This window comes from Myotis myotis, unplaced genomic scaffold (assembly GCF_014108235.1).
Source record: "Myotis myotis isolate mMyoMyo1 unplaced genomic scaffold, mMyoMyo1.p scaffold_m19_p_26, whole genome shotgun sequence".
Lineage (NCBI taxonomy): Eukaryota > Metazoa > Chordata > Mammalia > Chiroptera > Vespertilionidae > Myotis > Myotis myotis.
In genome coordinates, this window is record NW_023416331.1 from 2,903,331 (window position 1) to 2,922,244 (window position 18,914).

General features: G+C 48.1%; 1 protein-coding gene across 3 annotated transcripts; it reads left to right on the top strand.

Annotated features, from left to right (window-relative positions):
- Positions 1 to 5,739: 5,739 nt before the first annotated feature.
- Positions 5,740 to 17,231, top strand: LOC118679628 (boLa class II histocompatibility antigen, DQB*0101 beta chain-like). 3 transcript variants are annotated; one of them, XM_036356589.1, is made up of 5 exons: positions 5,751 to 5,945; positions 7,232 to 7,501; positions 13,941 to 14,464; positions 14,622 to 14,732; positions 15,799 to 17,231. In XM_036356589.1, exons 1-3 carry the CDS (start codon positions 5,837 to 5,839, stop codon positions 14,156 to 14,158), a joined length of 597 nt encoding a protein of 198 aa, XP_036212482.1. In that variant the 5' UTR covers positions 5,751 to 5,836; the 3' UTR covers positions 14,159 to 14,464; positions 14,622 to 14,732; positions 15,799 to 17,231. The 3 variants fall into 3 exon arrangements, with proteins under 3 accessions (XP_036212480.1, XP_036212482.1, XP_036212481.1); XM_036356588.1 differs by having other exon boundaries at positions 13,941 to 14,222; positions 15,799 to 17,229; XM_036356587.1 differs by lacking the exons at positions 13,941 to 14,464; positions 14,622 to 14,732; positions 15,799 to 17,231 and having other exon boundaries at positions 5,740 to 5,945; positions 7,232 to 8,559.
- Positions 17,232 to 18,914: the final 1,683 nt, after the last annotated feature.

Consider the following 18,914-nt stretch of genomic DNA (forward strand, 5'->3'; position numbering starts at 1 on the left):
GTGGCTTCCCTGTGACCCACTTCTCTTAAGAATCTAAGAAGCGTGTTGATTTTTCAGTTTGTTCAAATTTTACATGTTTTTAGGTGGGGTGGCGATTTATAGCTTCTCACATGCTGGACTGAAACCAAGGTGTTGTTTGTTGATTCTTTATTTTGTCCTGTCCATTCTGGGGGTGTGTCTATCCGTTAAAACTTTTTTTGGTTATTTTATTTATGAGTTATAAAATTTCCTTTTGGTTCTTCTTTGTCATTTTATAGGTTTTCTGTTGTTTTCATTTCTTTCAATGGTGATCAAAATTGCTTCTTGAAGCAATTTTATGATGGCTGATTTAAAGTCTTTTTCAGAAATGTCAACACCTGTGTCACCTCAGTTAGCATGTTCCCATTATCTTGTTGCATTTAAATTGAGATAACCTAGGTTCTTGGTATGACAACCTAGTTTGGAAGGTAACCTGGGCATTTTGTCTATTATCCTATCTAATAATAGACAAACATGGTAATTGACCATACCTTCGCTACACCTCCCATTGGCTAATCAGCGAGATATGCAAATTAACTGCCAACAAAGATGGTGGCCGGCAGCTACGCAGCTGAGGCAAGCAGGAGGCTTGCTTGCTCCAGTGATGGAGGAAGCCAAGGTTCCCCGCCTGCCGCAGCCCAGCTCTGAGATCTGAAAGCAACAAAGTTTCAATTATAGAAGCTAAACAAACACCAGATACCTGCTTTCAGCAGGCCATGGCCACAGAGCTGGAGCGAGCAGGAGCCCGGCTTTTAGCTCCTATGATGGCAACAAAGTTTCAATTATAGAAGCCAAACAAACCCCAGATACCTGCTTTCAGCCAGCTGCGGCCTCAGAGCTGGAGCGAGCAGGACGGTAACAAAGTTTCAATTATAGAAGCAAAAAAACCCCAGATACCTGCTTTCAGCAGGCCGTGGCCTCAGAGCTGGGAGCGCCAGTGATGGCAACAGAGTTTCAATTATAGAAGGGAAATAAATCCCTGAATAAAAAAAAGGAGAGGCTGGGAGCTTCAGTCGCAGGACAGCCTGAAAATGGCCCTCAGCCCCTCACCCAGACTGGCCAGGCACCCCAGTGTGGACCCCCATCCTGAAGGGGGTGTAGCCAGCTGCAAACAACCATCAGCCCATCACCCAGGCTGGCCAGGCACCCAGCGGGACCCCCACCCTGATCCGGGACACACTTCAGGGCAAACCAGCCGGCCCCCACCCATGCACCAGGCCTCTATCCTATATAGTAAAAGGGTAATATGCAAACTGACCCTAACAGCAGAACGACTGGGAATGACTGGTCACTATGAAACACACTGACCACCAGGGGGCAGACACTCAATGCAGGAGCTGCCCCCTGGTGGTCAGTGCGCTCCCACATGAGAGAGCTCTGCTCAGCCACAAGCCAGGCTGATGGCTGCCAGTACAGCGGTGGTGGTGGGAGCCTCTCCTGCCTCCTCAGCAGCACTAAGGATGTCCGACTGCAGCTTAGGCCTGCTCCCCGCTGGCAAGTGGACATCCCCCAAGGGCTTCCGGGCTGCCAGAGGGATGTCTGATTGCCAGCTTAGGCCCAATCCCCTGAGGAGCAGGCCTAAGCCAGCGGTGGTCATCCCCTGAGGGTTCTCAGACTGCGAGAGGGCACAGTCTGTGCACCAAGCCTCTAGTGTTACAATAAAAGAGAAACATGCAAATTAGCCATGCCTCCGCTATGCTCAAGCCATGCCCAACAGCCATGCCCAACAGCCAATCGGAGTGATATGCAAATTAACCTGACAAAGATGGTAGGCCTGTGGGCAGTGCTCATGTGCACATGAGCCGAGCTGCTGGGGGCAGGCGTCCCGCACTGCCCGCCCATGCTGATCCGGGCTTGTGGGCAGTGAGCACCGGGTGGAGCGGCCAGGGTTGGGTGGGGCAGGATGTTCTTGCCTGGAAAGGTCCTTAATTCTGAGCCATCACCTCCCTGAGAAGCACACCTGGAAACCTGTCTCAGTCCCGTCATGACCTCTACACCGTCGACGCCCTGTCACCCTCATCTTGAAAAAGTATCATTCATGAATTAATCCACAAATAACCATAATCCTCTGGCCCTATGTTATCAGCCCATTCTAAGAGAAAAGCAAGTAACTGAACCAACAGCCACCATTACCAGTTTATAGTTTTGTATCCTGAACCTTCAACACTGTTTTTAGTCAGTGTGTATGCCATTCCCCTTAGTGGCTGCTGCAAACTTTTGTCTTTTCATTTTTTCCTCACGTGTGTCTCCCCTTCTGCATGTGAATCCTAGAAGGGAGAATCCTTATATTTCCATCCTCAAAACTCAGGACCTTAACTCTCTAGTGATATAAAAATATTGTACAGTACCCACCGTCTGGGGATCTGCTGGGTTTTGGGAAGGGCGACAGAACTACAGGAAATAAGACTGCATTGAGGTGTTGGAGCTGAGTTGCCTGGGACCCTGATCATGGGTGGGGAGTACAGGGCATTCAGCCTGAACCTGGGACAGGGCTATTAGACCTTTGGCAGCAGCTACAGTGAGGAGCGGCCAGGTCCTCTTCCTCTAAATCCAGTGAAGATGGGTGAAGTCTGTCCTCCTAGGCCAAGTAGCTCACAAAGCTGCACTCACTTCGTTCTTCTCTCATCGATTTGTGTGTGACTCTGTGTTTTGTACTCAGGTTTCCCCATTAGTGAGCCCACTGAGGGGAGGACCAGGCGCTGAGAATCAAAGTTGTAATTAAATGTCAGTTCTGTGCTGGCACTTCAGAGGGAAAGGCAGGGGGTTCATGGTCAAATGCATCTAATGTGCTCTACCTCTTCCCCCTTTTCTCTCTGTAATGATGGGGTAAGTGGTAGGGATTAAAAATCATAGAAATTCCAACATGTGAACAGAGATGAGAAATAACAAGAAGACATCTCTGTATTTGTTTGTGATGTCAACAAAGATGAACCCATAAGTTTCGTCCAAACTAACGTGCATGTGGCTCAGCACGGATCGTGGGGACTCTTACAGGTATGTCTGCGCTCATGACGGTCCTGTGAGGTGTGTGTTCCACCTACAGATGAGGGAAACCTGAGTCTTTCGTGTTGAAATGTTTATCCATGTCACTCTGTTACTAATTTGACTCTTCAGATCCTGTAAAATGTGATTTTAAAGAGATAGGTTGTGTGGAGAAAGGTCCTACTTTATATGTGTCATGGGAAATGCATCTAACTGGTTACCTAAGCGTTCATATGGGGACATATGTGAGTAGCTCCATAAAATTTAGAAAAATTTAGGGATGAATGCTTGGTGAATTGTTATTAAAGGGAAATAATGCTCTGGGGACTGTTTCCATGTGACTGCTGCATTAAGGAGGCCACAGACCCTTTAAAACCAACAATGTTTCTGGTTCCTGCAGTGAATGCAGAACGGGTCCTGGATGGCGCTTCGGTGACAGATGGTTACTATTTTCGCGGTGAACCCCACTGACCAGCGCAGATTCCAAGGACTCAGACAAGGGAAGGCGGGTTCTCCCTGAATTCCCACCAGGAGGGAGTCCCCAAGTTTAAGCTTCCACCAGAGGGAACAGAGGACATCCCTGGGGAGTCTCCCTCCCATAACCCGCACTCATATTAATGGCTGCTCCTTCATTGCAACACCTACCCACGTGGCACACACTCCCTCACCCTAAGGGCCCTGCCTCCACAGGAGCCCAGCCAGGTGGTTCAGGTGAGATGCCTTCCTCCCAGGCCAGGCTGGGCTAGCAGCAGCTGCCCTGGGTACTGTAGCCAGGGTGGGGACAGTGCAGAAAACTCTAGAAAATGTAGAGAATGCTGACTGGGCGAGGGGAAGCAGCTGGCAGAAGCCCAAAGAAGACCTTTCAGATGAGATTTTAGCCAATCAGAAAAAAGAGTCTACTCTGACAACTCTGTTGCTAGCAAAGAAGCCTGTGTGAAGAGGCCTGTGAGAACTGGGAATCCCCAGGCCTGACTCAGCCTCCTCTGCACAGCCTAGAGCAGAGCAGAACCGAGTGCACGGTCCAGAACAGAACTGATGGAATTTCCCTCCTACGACAGGAGGGAGGTGATGGGCCAGAGGCCTCTGCTGATTCTGAGGGACCCTGAGGTGGGGACTTAGGGCACTGAGGCACCTTCAAGTTCCGTCTCTATTGTTCCTTGTCCCCCAGCCCCATTCCAGGTCTGAGTTGGATGTTCCTCCCCTATGCTTCCACCCTGACTCTGGAGTGACCCTGACCCTGACCCACCACTGCTGGTCGGAGCCCAGGGCCGATCCCCTGGCTCAGGGGCTTCAGAGAGATGCACCCAACAGAGAAATCGGAACCAGCTCACAGCCTCCACGTGCCACTAATGCCACCTCTTGTCACTGCCTCCTCTCTGCTTCTTTTACCTGGTGAACTCCTTATGTTCTGCTTTCAGATCCTGTTCTCAAATTTAAAAGAACCTAAAATATAGGAGAGAGGGAGAGATCCTTATTGTCTTGTTTATTAATGTTTGCCAAACATCGTCTTAATTGCTCTATAATCATTCAGTATTACCCCTCGCCCTGGGCGAGAGGAGCCTGAGGAATAATACATTTATTAAAAACCCCATCAATAGTTCTGCCTGTGGGGTTTGATGCTCAGGGGCCGCACAGCATGAGCTGTGAGTGTGAACACCTGCTCCCTCAGTCACATGGTGCAGGCCCCAGGGTGCTTCTCCACGTCTTTGCTCTCTGGCTGGAGCTACATGTGCTGTGTCCTGTTGATGTGGATGTTTGTGGTTGTGCCTTTGTGACATCAGATGGATCAGGGAGGACTGAAGCAGCCGAAGAGCTTAGAAGAGAAAAATCAACCTCAATGTAGAATCTGCCTCAGAATATCCCCTGGACAGGTGCAGGAGCAGGGGTATTTATTCTCATCTTTCCTTAGCTTTCAGATACTCCACGGCCATTAAAGCCCAGCTCTTGTGGCCGGCCCCAATGGCAGGCTGAGAAAATCCTCATATGGAGAGTTTTAAGAGTTTGCAATAGGCTGCATCCAACAAACAAACAAACAAACAAACAAGAAAAAGAAAAATCATCTTAACTTTCAAAGACTTGCATTCAAAGAGCACAAATGCAGTAAATTCTCACATAAGGAAGACCCACTGGCCAGCAGGGGCGCCTGTATTTTGTGTGTGATAGTCCCAACAGCTCCACATGTAGCACAGCAGAACACTTTGCAGTATCAGAGCAGTCATATTGCTGTGAGTATGTGTGTAAGAAGGTGTAGGTATAAAATGCATGAAACATGATCCACATTTTCCAAAGAGAAACCCGAGGGTAAAAGAGGTTGAGTAATTTGTAGTTTCATAAAGCACATTCGAGGTAGAGCTGCAGCTCATAATGCACCAAGACTTCAGGCTCCTTGAGTGTTTAAGATAATAGGAGGGAGCATCTCCTGACAATGATTTTCTTTCCCTGATACATGATCCCCACTTATTTCCCCTCCTAAAAATCTCAAGTGTAAGAATATCACAAAGGTTTTAACTGAATATCACAGAGATGCCCACTCCTGGATCACCTTTCTCTCTTGGTTCTTTAATTCCCAAGGCATTCACCTTCTGTAACTAAGAAAAGTCTTCAAATGCTCATCCAGAGCAATTCGATGAAGGCTGGGTTCCAGGCACTGGCTAAGGGACCTCCGTAGAAAGCATCTGCCCGGAGACAGATGAGGTGGGTCAGCTCCAGTGCTGATTGGCTGCTTTCCTGGGGACTCTCCAGTCTGACCCTGAGTGGCAGCTCTCACAGGTTTCTATTCTCTGAAGTGGCTGCATAAGCCGGGCTCACTCCCCTTACTTCTTCCTTTGTCTCCATCATGTCGGGGAAGCCGGCTCTGAGGGCCCCCGGAGGCCCCTGGACAGCAGCTGTGATGGTGTGGCTTGTGGCGCTCAGTGTCCCAGGGGCTGAGGGCGGAGACTCTCCACGTGAGTGCAGGGCAGTTGCCCCACCGCCAGCCCGGGGTGGGCTCTGAGGGACCCGTGGCTGGTGCATGGGGGGCTATGACCTGAGAACAGTCTGTGATCAGCATTTCCTCTTTGGGAAAGGGAGCTGCTATGTTCTCATGTCCGCCGTCTGGTGACAAGGTGAGGACATGGCCATCTCAGGGGCTCCAGCCTGGGGATGTCACAGTGGGAGGGAGGAGACTGGACACTGCCAGTGACAGGAAAATGGTTATTTTTGAAGGAAGATAGGATGTTTCCAAAGAGGAGACAGCAGGACTTGTCCCCAAGACCTTCTCTGAATTAAAGACTAAGGGGCTCTGGTTGGGGAACCATGTGAGGCAGGTCTGTGGTGTCAAATTTGGGGGAAAGGGCTCCCCATCCCTGAGTCTGAGCGGAGGGCTGGCAGCAAACCCTGGCATCCGGGCAGCTGACCTGGTGCCACAGGCAGGGGCTCAGCTTCCTCCCAGGACTTGGGGTCACACAGTGAGGGGGTGGGATTGGTCAGTTGATGGTGGAGGGAACTGAGGAGAAAGGGAAAGTGAAGAGGGGATGACATGCTGAGAAGCCTTTATTTCAGACAGGATTCTGTCTCCATGTAAACTCTGTCAGGCTTCCCACCACCCCTGGTGTAGGTGTCCTTGTCTTTCTACACAATTACCTTTATGCTGTGGGTGCTCTGGGCAACCGCCCGAGCTGGCCGTTGGCACAGCCCCCCTGGGACCTAGCTGATCTAACTCGGAAGCCTGTGCCCTTTCCATGAGGAGCCTCCCTTTCTGGGGTTGGAGGGGTTGGTCCCTGGGACAGCACTGTTGGGGGGAAGGTCTGTGCCAGGAGGAGGGGCGAGAGAGAGCCTGTGGGGCCAGGACACTGGTTCCTGGCTTTCTGTCATTGCTCCCTGGACTCTCTGGCCTGTGGGGACCCTGGTCTCTGAGATTCCCGGATTCCCTGGGAAATGGGACCTCAGGGGAGGGCGTCCTGACCGCTCTAAGGCAGGGCCTGGATGTGAGATCTCAGACTGCGGGCCCAACTGGTGTCAGGCTCAGGCGGGATCCCAGGCCCCAGGGCGTCCAGGAGACACTGTCCCCTCCCTCCAGGCGGGCAGTTTCTATGGCCTTGGCAGGGGCGGGGGAGTGGGCGGAGGAGCCTCCTGAGGGTTGGGCCGGGGCGCAGGGTGGGGCCGAGGCTGGGTCTGGTGGGGCTGCAAGCCTGTCCCCAGGCGCACCAGCTGCTCTGGCCAGGGGCCGAGGCCTGATTGGCGACTCCCGCAGGGGACTTCGTGCTCCAGTTTAAGGCTCTCTGCTACTTCACCAATGGGACGCAGCGCGTGCGGCTGGTGGTCAGACACCTCTACAACCTGGAGGAGTACGTGCGCTATGACAGCGAAGTGGGGGAGTTCCGCGCGCTGACCCCGCTGGGGCGGCCTGAAGCCGAGTACTGGAATGGCCAGAAGGACCTCCTGGAGCGGGAGCGGGCCTATGTGGACACGTTGTGCAGATACAACTACCAGCTTGAGGCCCCCGCGACCCTCCAGAGGCGAGGTGAGTGCCGGCTCACACCCCCTCAGCCAGGAAGTATCTCCACCTGGGAGGTGCGGCTCTGCAACCACAGCTGGGCTTTGTTAGGAAGAGGAGGGAAGACCAAGGGCGAGATGGCCGCCGGACCAACGGGGGACCTAAGGGGGGCTGAGGGGGATGGAAGGGGACCTAGGACAGGGACCTGGATCGGGACCCAGGGGGACCAGGCACTGGACAGGGGGTGGCACCGGGGGGCGGCACCTGCCCAGACCCGCAACCCGCCAAGTCCCTGAGAGCCCGCAAGGCCTGTTCCTCTTTCCACCCATTCTGTACCCCCAGCCAACCCCCCCACCCCACTCCTGCTCAGGTGTGTTTGCCTCCTTGTCCCTCACTTTGCGGGAGCTGCCCCGTGCCTCATGTCCCTGTGCCTGGTGTCCCTGTGCTCGTGTCCCCGCGCTGCTGTGAGCCCCTAGCAGGCCTGCCTCCAGTTTAACCCCCTGGTGGGGTGGGCGGCTCCAAGCCCTGTGCACACGTGCAATATATAACAGTCGTGACCAAGTGTTTTCACGCTTGGGCCTGAATTCTGTTTCCTAAATGTCTGTCACTACTCCTTCACCTCTTTTAGCAGCGACTGTCAGTTATGTTTCTGGGCCTCTGCCTACACATTCCCTGGCGTAATGCGCTCACTCAGCCTTTCTGAGACTAATGAGTACATTCTCAGCTGCCATCACTGAGGCCCAGTAGAAAACAGAAGGGCAAGTAGAGCCTTAAAATTGACTTTATTATTTGTGCTATTTTGCTTAATGCAGTAAACTCTTGTTGACTTGGGGGTCTTAATAATTCAGAATTTGTGAATGCAAACTCTGAGAAAAAAGTATTTGCTAAAAAGCAAAACAACACTTTAATGGTGTAAGGCAGAATTTTAATTTCTTAGAAAGCTCAACAAATGGCACAATAGAACTGAAGTTTTGAAGAAAATAAATTTTATTAAATTATTGAATAGACAGAAAACCAAGATGGCGGCATAGGTAAACACCGGAGTTTGCTGCCTCGAACAACCACTTCAAAAATACAATAAAAGATGGAACGGACATCATCCAGAACCACAGGAAGGCTAGCTGAGTGGAAATTCTACAACTAGAAGGAATGAGAAAAGCATACCGAGACTCAGAGGAGGCGCAGTGAGGAAGTAAAATACTAAGGTACAGAGGCACACACGGAGCGGGCTGGCGGCTGAGGGCGCCGTTGTCATTTTCAATCTGGAGGGAGTCTCAGGCTCTGAGCTCCAGTTCCGGGCGAGTCTCTGGGGACCAGACTCATACGGGAGAAGCGGGACTGTCTGGCATTGGTTGGAACTCGAGGGCAGCTTTCTCTCAGAGGGGCTTTCAGCGATTGGCGAGACACTGAGAAACTGGGCCTCTGAGAGCAGCCATAACTGCTAGCCCCACCCTGTTGATCCCCTGGGACCTGCCCCACCCAAGCCCTGCAGGGAGGCTTTTGATGGATAGCCTCAGGCAGAGTCTAGATTAGCACCTCCCTAGAGATCCAGGAGCCAGTGTACCCAGAGGTCAGAGTGGGACCATCCACTTTGCAGCTCCATGGAACCATAAAGGACATGCTCAGAGAGCAGACTCAGTGAGCACCAAAGCCCCATTGAAGCAAGTCTTGCCCCGGAGGGGTGTCTCCAGCATAGAAGTTCTCCCACTGCACACACAGCTGATTCTCACAGCCAATTGGCCTGGAGGTCAATTCCTCCCAGTGATACCTACAACAATCAAGGCTTAACTACAACAAGACTGTGCACAAAGACCACAAGGGGGTGCACCAAGAGTGTCCTCCTCAGGTAATTGGGGAGGCTGAGCCACTGGGCCCTAGAGGACACTTAGCACAGAAAACCACTTTATCAATACAAGAAAGCATAAAAAATGCCGAGACAAAGAAAAAGGACACAAATGACAGAAATGGAGGAAAGCAAACTACTGGATATATAGTTCAAAACCACACTCTTAAGGTTTTTCAAGAATTTTCTAGAAACTGCCGATAAACTTAATGAGACCTACAAAAAATCTAATGAGACCCTCGAGGTTGTGATAAAGGACCAACTAGAAATTAAGCATACACTGACTGAAAAAAAGAATATTATACAGACTCCCAACAGCAGACTAGAGGATTGCAAAAATCAAGTCAACGATTTGAAATACGAAGAAGCAAAAAACACCCAACTGAAAAAGCAAAATGAAAAAAGAATCCAAAAATATGAAGATAGTGTAAGGAGCCTATGGGACAGCTTCAAGCGTACCAATATCTGAATTATAGGCATGCCAGAAGAAGAGAGAGAGCAAGATATTGAAAACCTATTTGAAGAAATAATGACAGAAAACTTCCCCCACCTGGTGAAAGAAATAGACTTACAGGTCCAGGAAGCACAGAGAACGCCAAACAAAAGGAATCCAAAGAGGACCACACCAAGACACATCAAAATTAAAATGCCAAGAGCAAAAGACAAAGAGAGAATCTTAAAAGCAGCAAGAGAAAGAAACTCAGTTACCTACAAGGGAGTACCCATATGACTGTCAGCTGACTTCTCAACAGAAACTTTGCAGGCCAGAAGGGAGTGGCAAGAAATATTCAAAGTGATGAATGCCAAGAATCTACAACCAAAATTACTTTATCTAGCAAAGCTATCATTCAGAATTGAAGGTCAGATAAAGAGCTTCACAGATAAGGAAAAGCTAAAGGAGTTCTTCACCACCAAACCAGTATTATATGAAATGCTAAAAGGTATTCTTTAAGAGGAGGAAGAAGAAGAAAAAGGTAAAGATAAAAATTATGAACAACAAATACACATCTATCAACAAGTGAATCTAAAAATCAAGTGAATAATCTGATGAACAGAATGAACTGGTGATTATAATAGAATCAGGGGCATAGAAAGGGAGTGGACTGACTATTCTTGGGGGGGAAAGGGGTGAGGGGGATGCGGGAAGAGACTGGACAAAAATTGTGCACCTATGGATGAGGACAGTGGGTGGGGTGTGAGGGAGGAGGATGGGGTGGGAACTGGGTGGAGGGGAGTTATGGGGGGAAAAAGAGGAACAAATGTAATAATCTGAACAATAAAGATTTAATTAATAAAAAATAAAAAATTATTGAATAAATATTGTTTCAGGGTTTCATTTTATCTACACCCTGCCTATCTTCTCTCTCTTTGTCTCCCGTCTCCCCAGAATCCATTTCAGGGGTAGATATTTTTAATTGAATTTTGTTGGGGTGACATTGGTTAATAAAATTAAATAGGTTTCAGGTGTACAATTCTACGATGTACCATCTGTATATTGTATTGTGTGTTTAGCACCCCAAATCAAGACTCCTTTCCTCACCATTTATTTTCCCTCTGTTGTCATCTCCTTCCTCCTCAATCCCCTTTCCCCCTTGTAATGACCATACTGTTGTCTGTGTCTATGAGTTTTTTTTTGTTTTTATTTGTTTTTTGCTTAATCCTTCACCTTTTTCACCCAGCCCCTCAACCCTCCTCCCATCTGACAGCTATCGCTTTGTTCTCTTTCTTTTTTTTTTTGTTAGTTTATTTTGTTCATTAGATTCCACATATAAGTGAGATCATATGTCTTTCTCTGACTGGCTTATTTCACTTAGCATAATATTCTTCAGGTCCATCCATTGTCTCAAAAAGTAAGAGTTCCTTCTTTTTAACAACCATTCCAATGTATAAATATACCACAGATTTTTTATCCACTCACTTACCAATGGGCATTTGGACTGCTGCCTAATCTTGGCTATTGTAAATAATGCTGCAATGAACATAGGGATGCATATGTTTTTTTGAATTAGTGTTTCAGGTTTCTACAGATATATCCCCAGAAGTGGAATTGCTGGGTCATAAAGCAGTTCCATTTTTTATTTCTTTTGAGGTAAGTTCATACTGCTTTCTCCAGTGGCTGCTCCAGGCTGCATTCCCACACACAGAATCATCATTAGCTTCAGGGGTAGATATTTTGAATGTTAATTATAACCATTTAATGAGTGTTTATTTCTTGACAATTACCTTACCAAACACCATCTATATTATGCTATTTAATTTCACAACTACTTGTGTGTTAGGAGTTAGCATGACCACTTTAATATGCTAATATTTTTACATAACAAATACTAAGTAATAACCTACAGTTATTCATGAGGTCCTGAGGCCTCCCCCAGATACACAGAAGTCATTGTGTTCTGTATTGCATGTGTATACTACATGTATATAATGGAAGCATAGCCTCATTAAAGCACTTATGACCAGAAGGAGCAAAATGAGTCTGTTCTTGCCTATTTTCTTTTTAAAAAATGTTTTCATTGGCCTGGACGGCATGGCTCAGTGGTTGAGTATCAACCTATGAACCAAGAGGTTGAGGTTCAGTTCCCTGTCAGGGCACATGCCCAGGTTGTGGGCATGCAGGAGGCAGCTGATCAATGATTCTCTCTCATCATTGATGTTTTTATCTTGTTCTCTCTCTTCATTCCTCTCTGAAATCAATTAAAAATGTTTTCATTGATTTTTAGAAAGAGGAGAATGAGAGAGAATCATAAATTGGCTACCTCCTGCATGTCCCCAACTGGGTTTTGAGCCCACAACCCGGGCATGTGCCCTGACTGGGAATCAAACAGGTTACTTCTTGGTTCATGGGTCAATGATGAACCACTAAGGCACACTGGCCAGGCTACCCATGTTCATGCCAATTTTCAATGTTGGTGGGACAAAATGATAATTTCAGGAAATTGAAAATTCACTGATGAATCCCTGGCCTGGCACCAGTATTATCTGTACATGTTCAGATAAATCTTAGCTGATTTTACACTCTCTCACTTTCTGCCCCACATCCTAATGCCACCAAGTACTTATATTTTTGCGATTTCAGGTCTTTTTCATAATAATTATTCTAACATTTTTCTCTTGAACTTGTGACCTCTATTTTTAATCTCAATCTAAGCTGACAGGTTTTTAAAATCCAGCTAGCTGACCATGATTTCAGTTCCCAGGAAGGAGAACCAGACAAGAGTCAATCTCTAAGCAGAAAGCGTGATTCCTTCCAGGCGATGGCTCAGGAGTGCCTTATGAAGGGCGCACTGAGACTCCTGCTGACCCCAGCCAGGCCCACTTACTTACATGTTCACTTCACGTTCTCATCAACCCAGGCCACCTCTGCAAGGTTCTCTGGGTGTTTTCTACAGAGAGCATACATGTGATAACGTCTGATTTCAGAACAAGGAAGCACTTAATGGTAAGGGGATAGAGACGGGGAGGCTGGAATATTTAGTACAGTTTCACACTGTGGGACTAAGGGAGATGCAGTAAAATGGCTAAAGAGGTAAAGGAGAAGATGTGTATATAGGTAGGGAGAGGTGTATCGTATTTGATCATGAGTAACAACTTGAGAAGATAAAGGACTCGAGACATGGGCAAATGTAATTTCTGTAGTATCACTTGTTTTCAGGCTTCCCTTTCTTTTCCTTCAAATAATTACAAACTTTTGAAATAACATTTATTTTTTGTTTCTGTTACTAGATTGGAAGTTCTATAAGGGCAGGGGCCATGGTCTGTTTTTTATCTTTTTATTCCTAGTGCTTGTGCAATTTATATTTGTTGAATGAATGAATAAATGAATCAGTAAATGGATAAAACATAGGTGGCATAGATGACGTGGACATGAGGTTTATTATTTAATAATATACAACTTAATGGGAGTTTGCCACAGAATGGCATCTGGGCTGGGTTAGGCTAACAGCTGAGAGAGGTTTGTTGATGGATGACATGTGAGAAGTGCTCCTGCCCTTAAATCCTGTCCGTGTTTCCCGCTGAGAATGGTAGGGAAGAGCCTGTTTGAGCGCATTGCTTCAGAGGAGGGATGTGCTGGTCACTGCTGTCCTGCTCTGTTGGACATAGAACTGTCTGTGATGTTCCTAATTCTCAGTCCGTGTTACTGTTCATGGAGCCGTGACCAGTGTTGATGGGCCCCCAGGAGACGCAAACTGAGGTATTTTCTCCACTGTGAGGAGCTGCGGGACCAACAGGGAACAGGGTCACTGCCCTGGTGTGAGTACCTAGAGCTGATCCCCACGGTCACCATCAACAGGTGGAGGGAAAAGAAGTCCAGGTTTTTCATCTTTATTTAAAAACATTGTGAATAGTGACCTGTATAACCTAGCAATTTAAACATTTAAAGGCTTCATTTTTATTAATTGTTAACAGAATAACTCCTATAAAATGATTGCTGTTAGCTCTTGAGACTGAAAAGTTAACTGTTAACTCAGGCTAATCAAGTGGCCCCGCTCAGGTCCTCATCCTGGACTCGGAATCCAGGGATCTTTCCTGCTGGTACAGGGAGGACCCTTCCCGTGGGGAGACTTGCCTGTGCCCCCACATCTCACTCCGTCTTTTCCTCTGTTACCCCTCCCCTCACAGTGGAGCCTACAGTGACCATCTCCCTGGCCAAGACAGAGGCCATAACTCACCACAACATGCTGGTCTGCTCGGTGACGGATTTCTATCCAGCCCACATCAAAGTCCGCTGGTTCCGGGACGACCAGGAGGAGACAGCCGGCGTCGTGTCCACTCCCCTGATTAGGAACGGGGACTGGACCTACCAGGTCCTGGTGATGCTGGAAATGACCCCCCGGTGAGGAGACATCTACACCTGCCGCGTGGAGCACCCCAGCCTGCAGAGCCCCATCACAGTGGAGTGGCGTAAGGGGCAGTTTCTTTCCTGCACCCTGGGCCCCACAGACAGAGGGCAGACAGCGGCCCCTGGCTGTCCCATCACATCCCTACCGCTGATGTCACTGCTGAGTGGACATCACAGGACGCTAGGCCACCTCATTCTGAAGCAGGGGCATCAGAAGATTCCTGATCTCATTGTCTTTCCAGACACTAAGGAGGTCACTCTACACCATGACTATGGCGGCTGGTGACGGGGCTTAGAATCCAAGGTGAAGGATGCATGTGAAGGAACAGGATCTACTTCTTCCCTGTCATCACCCACAGTGTCCAAGGGTTTATTGGCTGGTCCCACTCCAGGGGTGGCGGCTTCCAAAGGGTCCCTGTGGGTTTGGGGACAGAATCTGATACCCAGGCTCTGCTCCCCAGGGGCACAGTCTGGATCCGCCCAGAGCAAGATGCTGAGTGGTATTGGGGTCTTCGTGCTGGGGCTGCTCTTCCTGGGCCTGGGCCTTGTCATCCGTCACAGGAAACAGAAGGGTAAGCAACTCGGGAAACAGAAAGAGGGGCTGTGCCTGGGACCCTCTGTTGAGGGGGCCTCTGCTTGTACGTGTAACTCTCCTCCTGACCTGGAAGGCAGGAGGCCGGGCTGGTGGTGGGAGGAGACAGACAGCTAGGCCAGGCTTTGGACTGGATTTTACTGGTTGAAAGGCAGCCCTGCCACAGGCGTGACTGTGGCGAGTGTCCTGGGGCTGAGAGCTCATCACTGTCTCGCTGGCCCCTTTCCAGAAGCTGCTTCTTTAAGAAGGTCAGCGCATTGGCTTCTCTTCCTTCTAGTGACAGGTCCACTCATTTGGGGGATTGTAGCCTAGGGGGTAAGGCCTTGTGGCGAAGGGTAGGGAAATAGATTTCCAATAAGTTGCTTATTTCATTTCCTGTGGGTGGGAGAGGGACTGGCTGTTAAATGTGACCTTTCTCTGTGTAAAGTCTTTTTGTAGGATCTGATGGACCTCTGCCCCAAGTACTGTCTCTGCTCTGACTTAATGGGGGAGGGGGGTGTAAGGACAGGAAAAAGACGGGGGGGGGGGACGAGGTGAGTCACAGAGTTCATGGTTCATGGCCTATTCCCTGTCATGGGATCAAGGGTTAGGGGAGAAGCTCACCCAGATTCTGAAGGAAGCTCTGGCCTTGTTATCCAGAATCAGGGTTTAACTTTGGTAGATCTTTTTATGAAATGTGGAGCCAGAGACATGTCTTGGGTGGTAGACACGGGGATGATGCCCACTTTGCGCCACTTCCCGCCTATGGGCCTTTATAAGTGACTACTAGTGGTGGAAGGAAGGTGAGTTATCATAATTTACTAAAAAGAGTGAGGTCTTTCTTCATATTCCACAGAAGGTTAACATCTGCTCACTCACCTTTCACACATCTGCGTGGAGCTGAAGTGCTTGTCCTCTTTAGCTGATTTCACCTTTGCACAGATATTGCGGGGGGTGATGATGATATTTCCCGGACCTCATCTTTAACTGATGGTTCAAGGACACCAAGAGGAGTAGAAAGGGGAGTACCCCCCAGAATGCCGAGTGCTGATCACTCTCTTTTACAGGGCTCCTGCACTGACTCCTGAAGGTATGTCATTGTGCTTGGTTTTCTCTCCTCTGAAATGGGTGCCGATCTTTGCCCAGAGTTCCAGTTATCTATTCACCTGTCCATCTCTGAGATCAAGCCCTACAGTCACTCTGACAGTCCTCAGGTCACCTTGTGTGACCCTCACCCCAAGGATGGTGCCTCCTGCACTGACTTCAGAGTCTCTTCCTATTCCTGCCGAAGTGCTTTTCTGTTTCCATTCTCTCCTCACAGACTGTTCAAGAAAAGCATATTGAACTCAATTACCTACCTACAGAGCTTTTTTATCATAACTAAACGTATTGTGAGTTATCTGTATCCTGAACCTCCTTAAATGAGCAGAGGTAGGAAGCCACTCCAGAATGAAAGCAACATATTTTGAGGTGACCCAGCCAGCCTGGGATCAGACGGAGGGGTTTTGCCTTGAAAGGAGACTAGAAGCATCTTGGGGTGCCACGCAAGGGTGGGAAGAGGGGACAGAAAATAATTTTAATCATCACATCCTTCATGATTCTTTAGTATTGATGTTGAGTGCAGTGGCCTTAGAACTGCTGCCTCTCTTCCAGTTTGGGGAGAATTCTGTAACTAAGCATGTGAAATTGTTGCATTCTGATACAGTGACCTCTGGCCACTGAGGTTTCAGATACATCCTGGCAAGTCACATTGGCCAAGGTCAATTTTTATTTTTGAGAAAGTATAATAAGCAATAAAAGTACTATTTTTGGTTTTAAATGATAGAAATCCAACACAAATTTACTTTGTTCATGTTACCTGGGGTCAAGTTGACTTCAGAAGAGACAAGATCCCTCAGGAGTTTGACCATGAAACCAGGAGTTTGGTTGCTCGCTATGATGTGCACTGACTACCAGGGGATGGCACAGAATGAAAGAAGGCCCCAGCCAGCATCCAGAAGGATCTGATCGGCCCTGATCGCTGGCCAGGTGTAAGCACCCTACCTGTGCACTAATTTTGTGCACTAGGCCTCTAGTTTAAAAATAAATGGCACCATGGACCTGGCGACAACAATCCAACATTTGGCTTCTTCCAAGTGGGACATAGGCCCTGCCACCAACCTGGAGCGACACCCCACCAAATTGCAGCCAACACTGTCAAGAACCCATGGTGCAAAATGTGGCCCACAGCCCAGCCCAGCCTGAAACAGTCACTGTGGGCACCAGGTAATGACATCACATAGCTACGCCCGGATTCCTCTCCCTAACGACTAGCCTCCTTGCAGTTTCTTCAGCCAGGAATCTGATTTACTTTATAGCCAGGTGCAAACATTTTACAGTTCAACCAAATACCTGTGAAGCTTATCCCCAAGCATCATTTCATTTGATCCTCACAGAAGTCCTCGAGTAGGTAGATAGAGACTTGGTAGAATCCTATTTTCTTTTTATTAGCCAGAAAAATGGAGATTTAGAAAGTTTAGAAACTTGACCTGACTGAAAAGAAGTAAGAAATGGTGAACCTTGAAAATCACTTCAGGTTTTCTCACTGCGCAGAATATAGTCAAACACTGCTACAGTTAAATATCTTACCCTTTGTTCTCTCTGCGTGAGATATAATAATAATCTGCTTTGTGTTGATATTTACTGCTGTGTTGCTGATAATTACCTGAAAGAGAAGTTCAGGTGCTTCATTGGGCTGGAAAAAGTTTAGCTAAATCAGAAGGCAGGTCTAATTAAGCAAGTTTATCTATATCTATAAAAGGCTAAGTTGACTCCTGCATGCACGATACATATAAAGCTCTCGCTGGCACCAACCGCACATATGTGTTTCAATCTGTCATTGTTGACCATGAATTTGGTTGACACTTCTATTATAGAGAAAGGGCGAATAGCGATTTTAAAATATTCTAATTAATTTCCTTTCAGTGTGCACGATTCCGTGCACTGGGACACTAGTCTATATATATAAAAGTCTAAGCAACTATCGAAACCGAACAGGCTGTGTGGGGTGACTAGGCCAGCAGGGGGGTGAGGGGCAACCAAACAAACGGGCAGCAAGCTGCGTGGGGCAATCAGGCCAGCAGAGGGGTTAGTGAGGGTTGACCAAATGACTGAGCAGCAGGCTGCATGGGGTGACCAGGCCCGCAGCGGTGGCAGTTGGGGGTGACCAGGCCGGTGCGGGGAGGGAGTGAGGGGCAACCAGGCCAGCAGGGGGGGTGGCAGTTAAAGGTGACCAGGCGGGTGGGAGGGGCAGGTGGGGGTGATCAGGCTGGCAGGGGGGGCAGTAAGGGGAGACCAAACTGGCGGGGGGGCAGTTAGGGGCAACTAGGCTGGCAAGGGGGCATTGGGAGTGACCAAGCCAGCAGGGCGGGCAGTTAGGGGCGATCAGGCAGGCAGGCAGGTGAGCAGTTAGGAACCAGTGGTCCTGGATTGTGAGAGGAATGTCCAACTGCCAGTTTAGGTCCCAGATTAGAGAGGGTGTAGGCTGGGCTGAGGTGATCCCCCCTTGCACGAATTTCATGCACTGGGCCTCTAGTTAATAAATAAAAACTTGTTCTATATGAGAACAGCAGGACACTTGGTAAGTAAATCTGATTAAAAAAACCTTCAGGTTTGAAGTTTCAGGTGAATCATGAAGCCATCAGCACATGACTGAATCCACTGTAGTCAAAAGCACTGTGCTTTAGTCTGAGTTGTAAGACGTGTTTCCATTTCCCTGCATCCACACATTCCATAAGCATAAAATTGGTGAAATAAAAGGGGGGGAAGAATGAAAAAAGGAGAAAATACACAAGGATGTTTGTCTTTATTTAAGTAGTTTAATAAGTTTGACTTAATCTTGGGGTCATAAGAAATTTACTTCAGAAATTAGTCTTTCTTTATATTTTATTGAGGGATAGCTGAAAAATAAAAATTGTATAAATTTAGCATGGAACTCTCAAGCTCCATCCATGTTGTGGCAAATGGCAATATTTCATCATTTTTTTATGGCTGAGTAGTATTGCATAGTATATAGGTACCACCTCTTCTTTACCCAATCATTTATTGAAGGACACTTGGTTCTTTCCATGTCTTGTCCATTGTGAATGATGCTGCAATGAGGTGTACAACATGAGACTTCATTTTGAAAACCAAAGCTTCACCA

Coding starts and splice junctions, on each gene's coding strand:
- LOC118679628 (XM_036356587.1), top strand. CDS start 5,837: ATGTCGGGGAAGCCGGCTCTGAGGGCCCCCGGAGGCCCCTGGACAGCA. Junction 5,946..7,231: donor TGAGGGCGGAGACTCTCCAC/GTGAGTGCAGGG, acceptor CGACTCCCGCAG/GGGACTTCGTGCTCCAGTTT.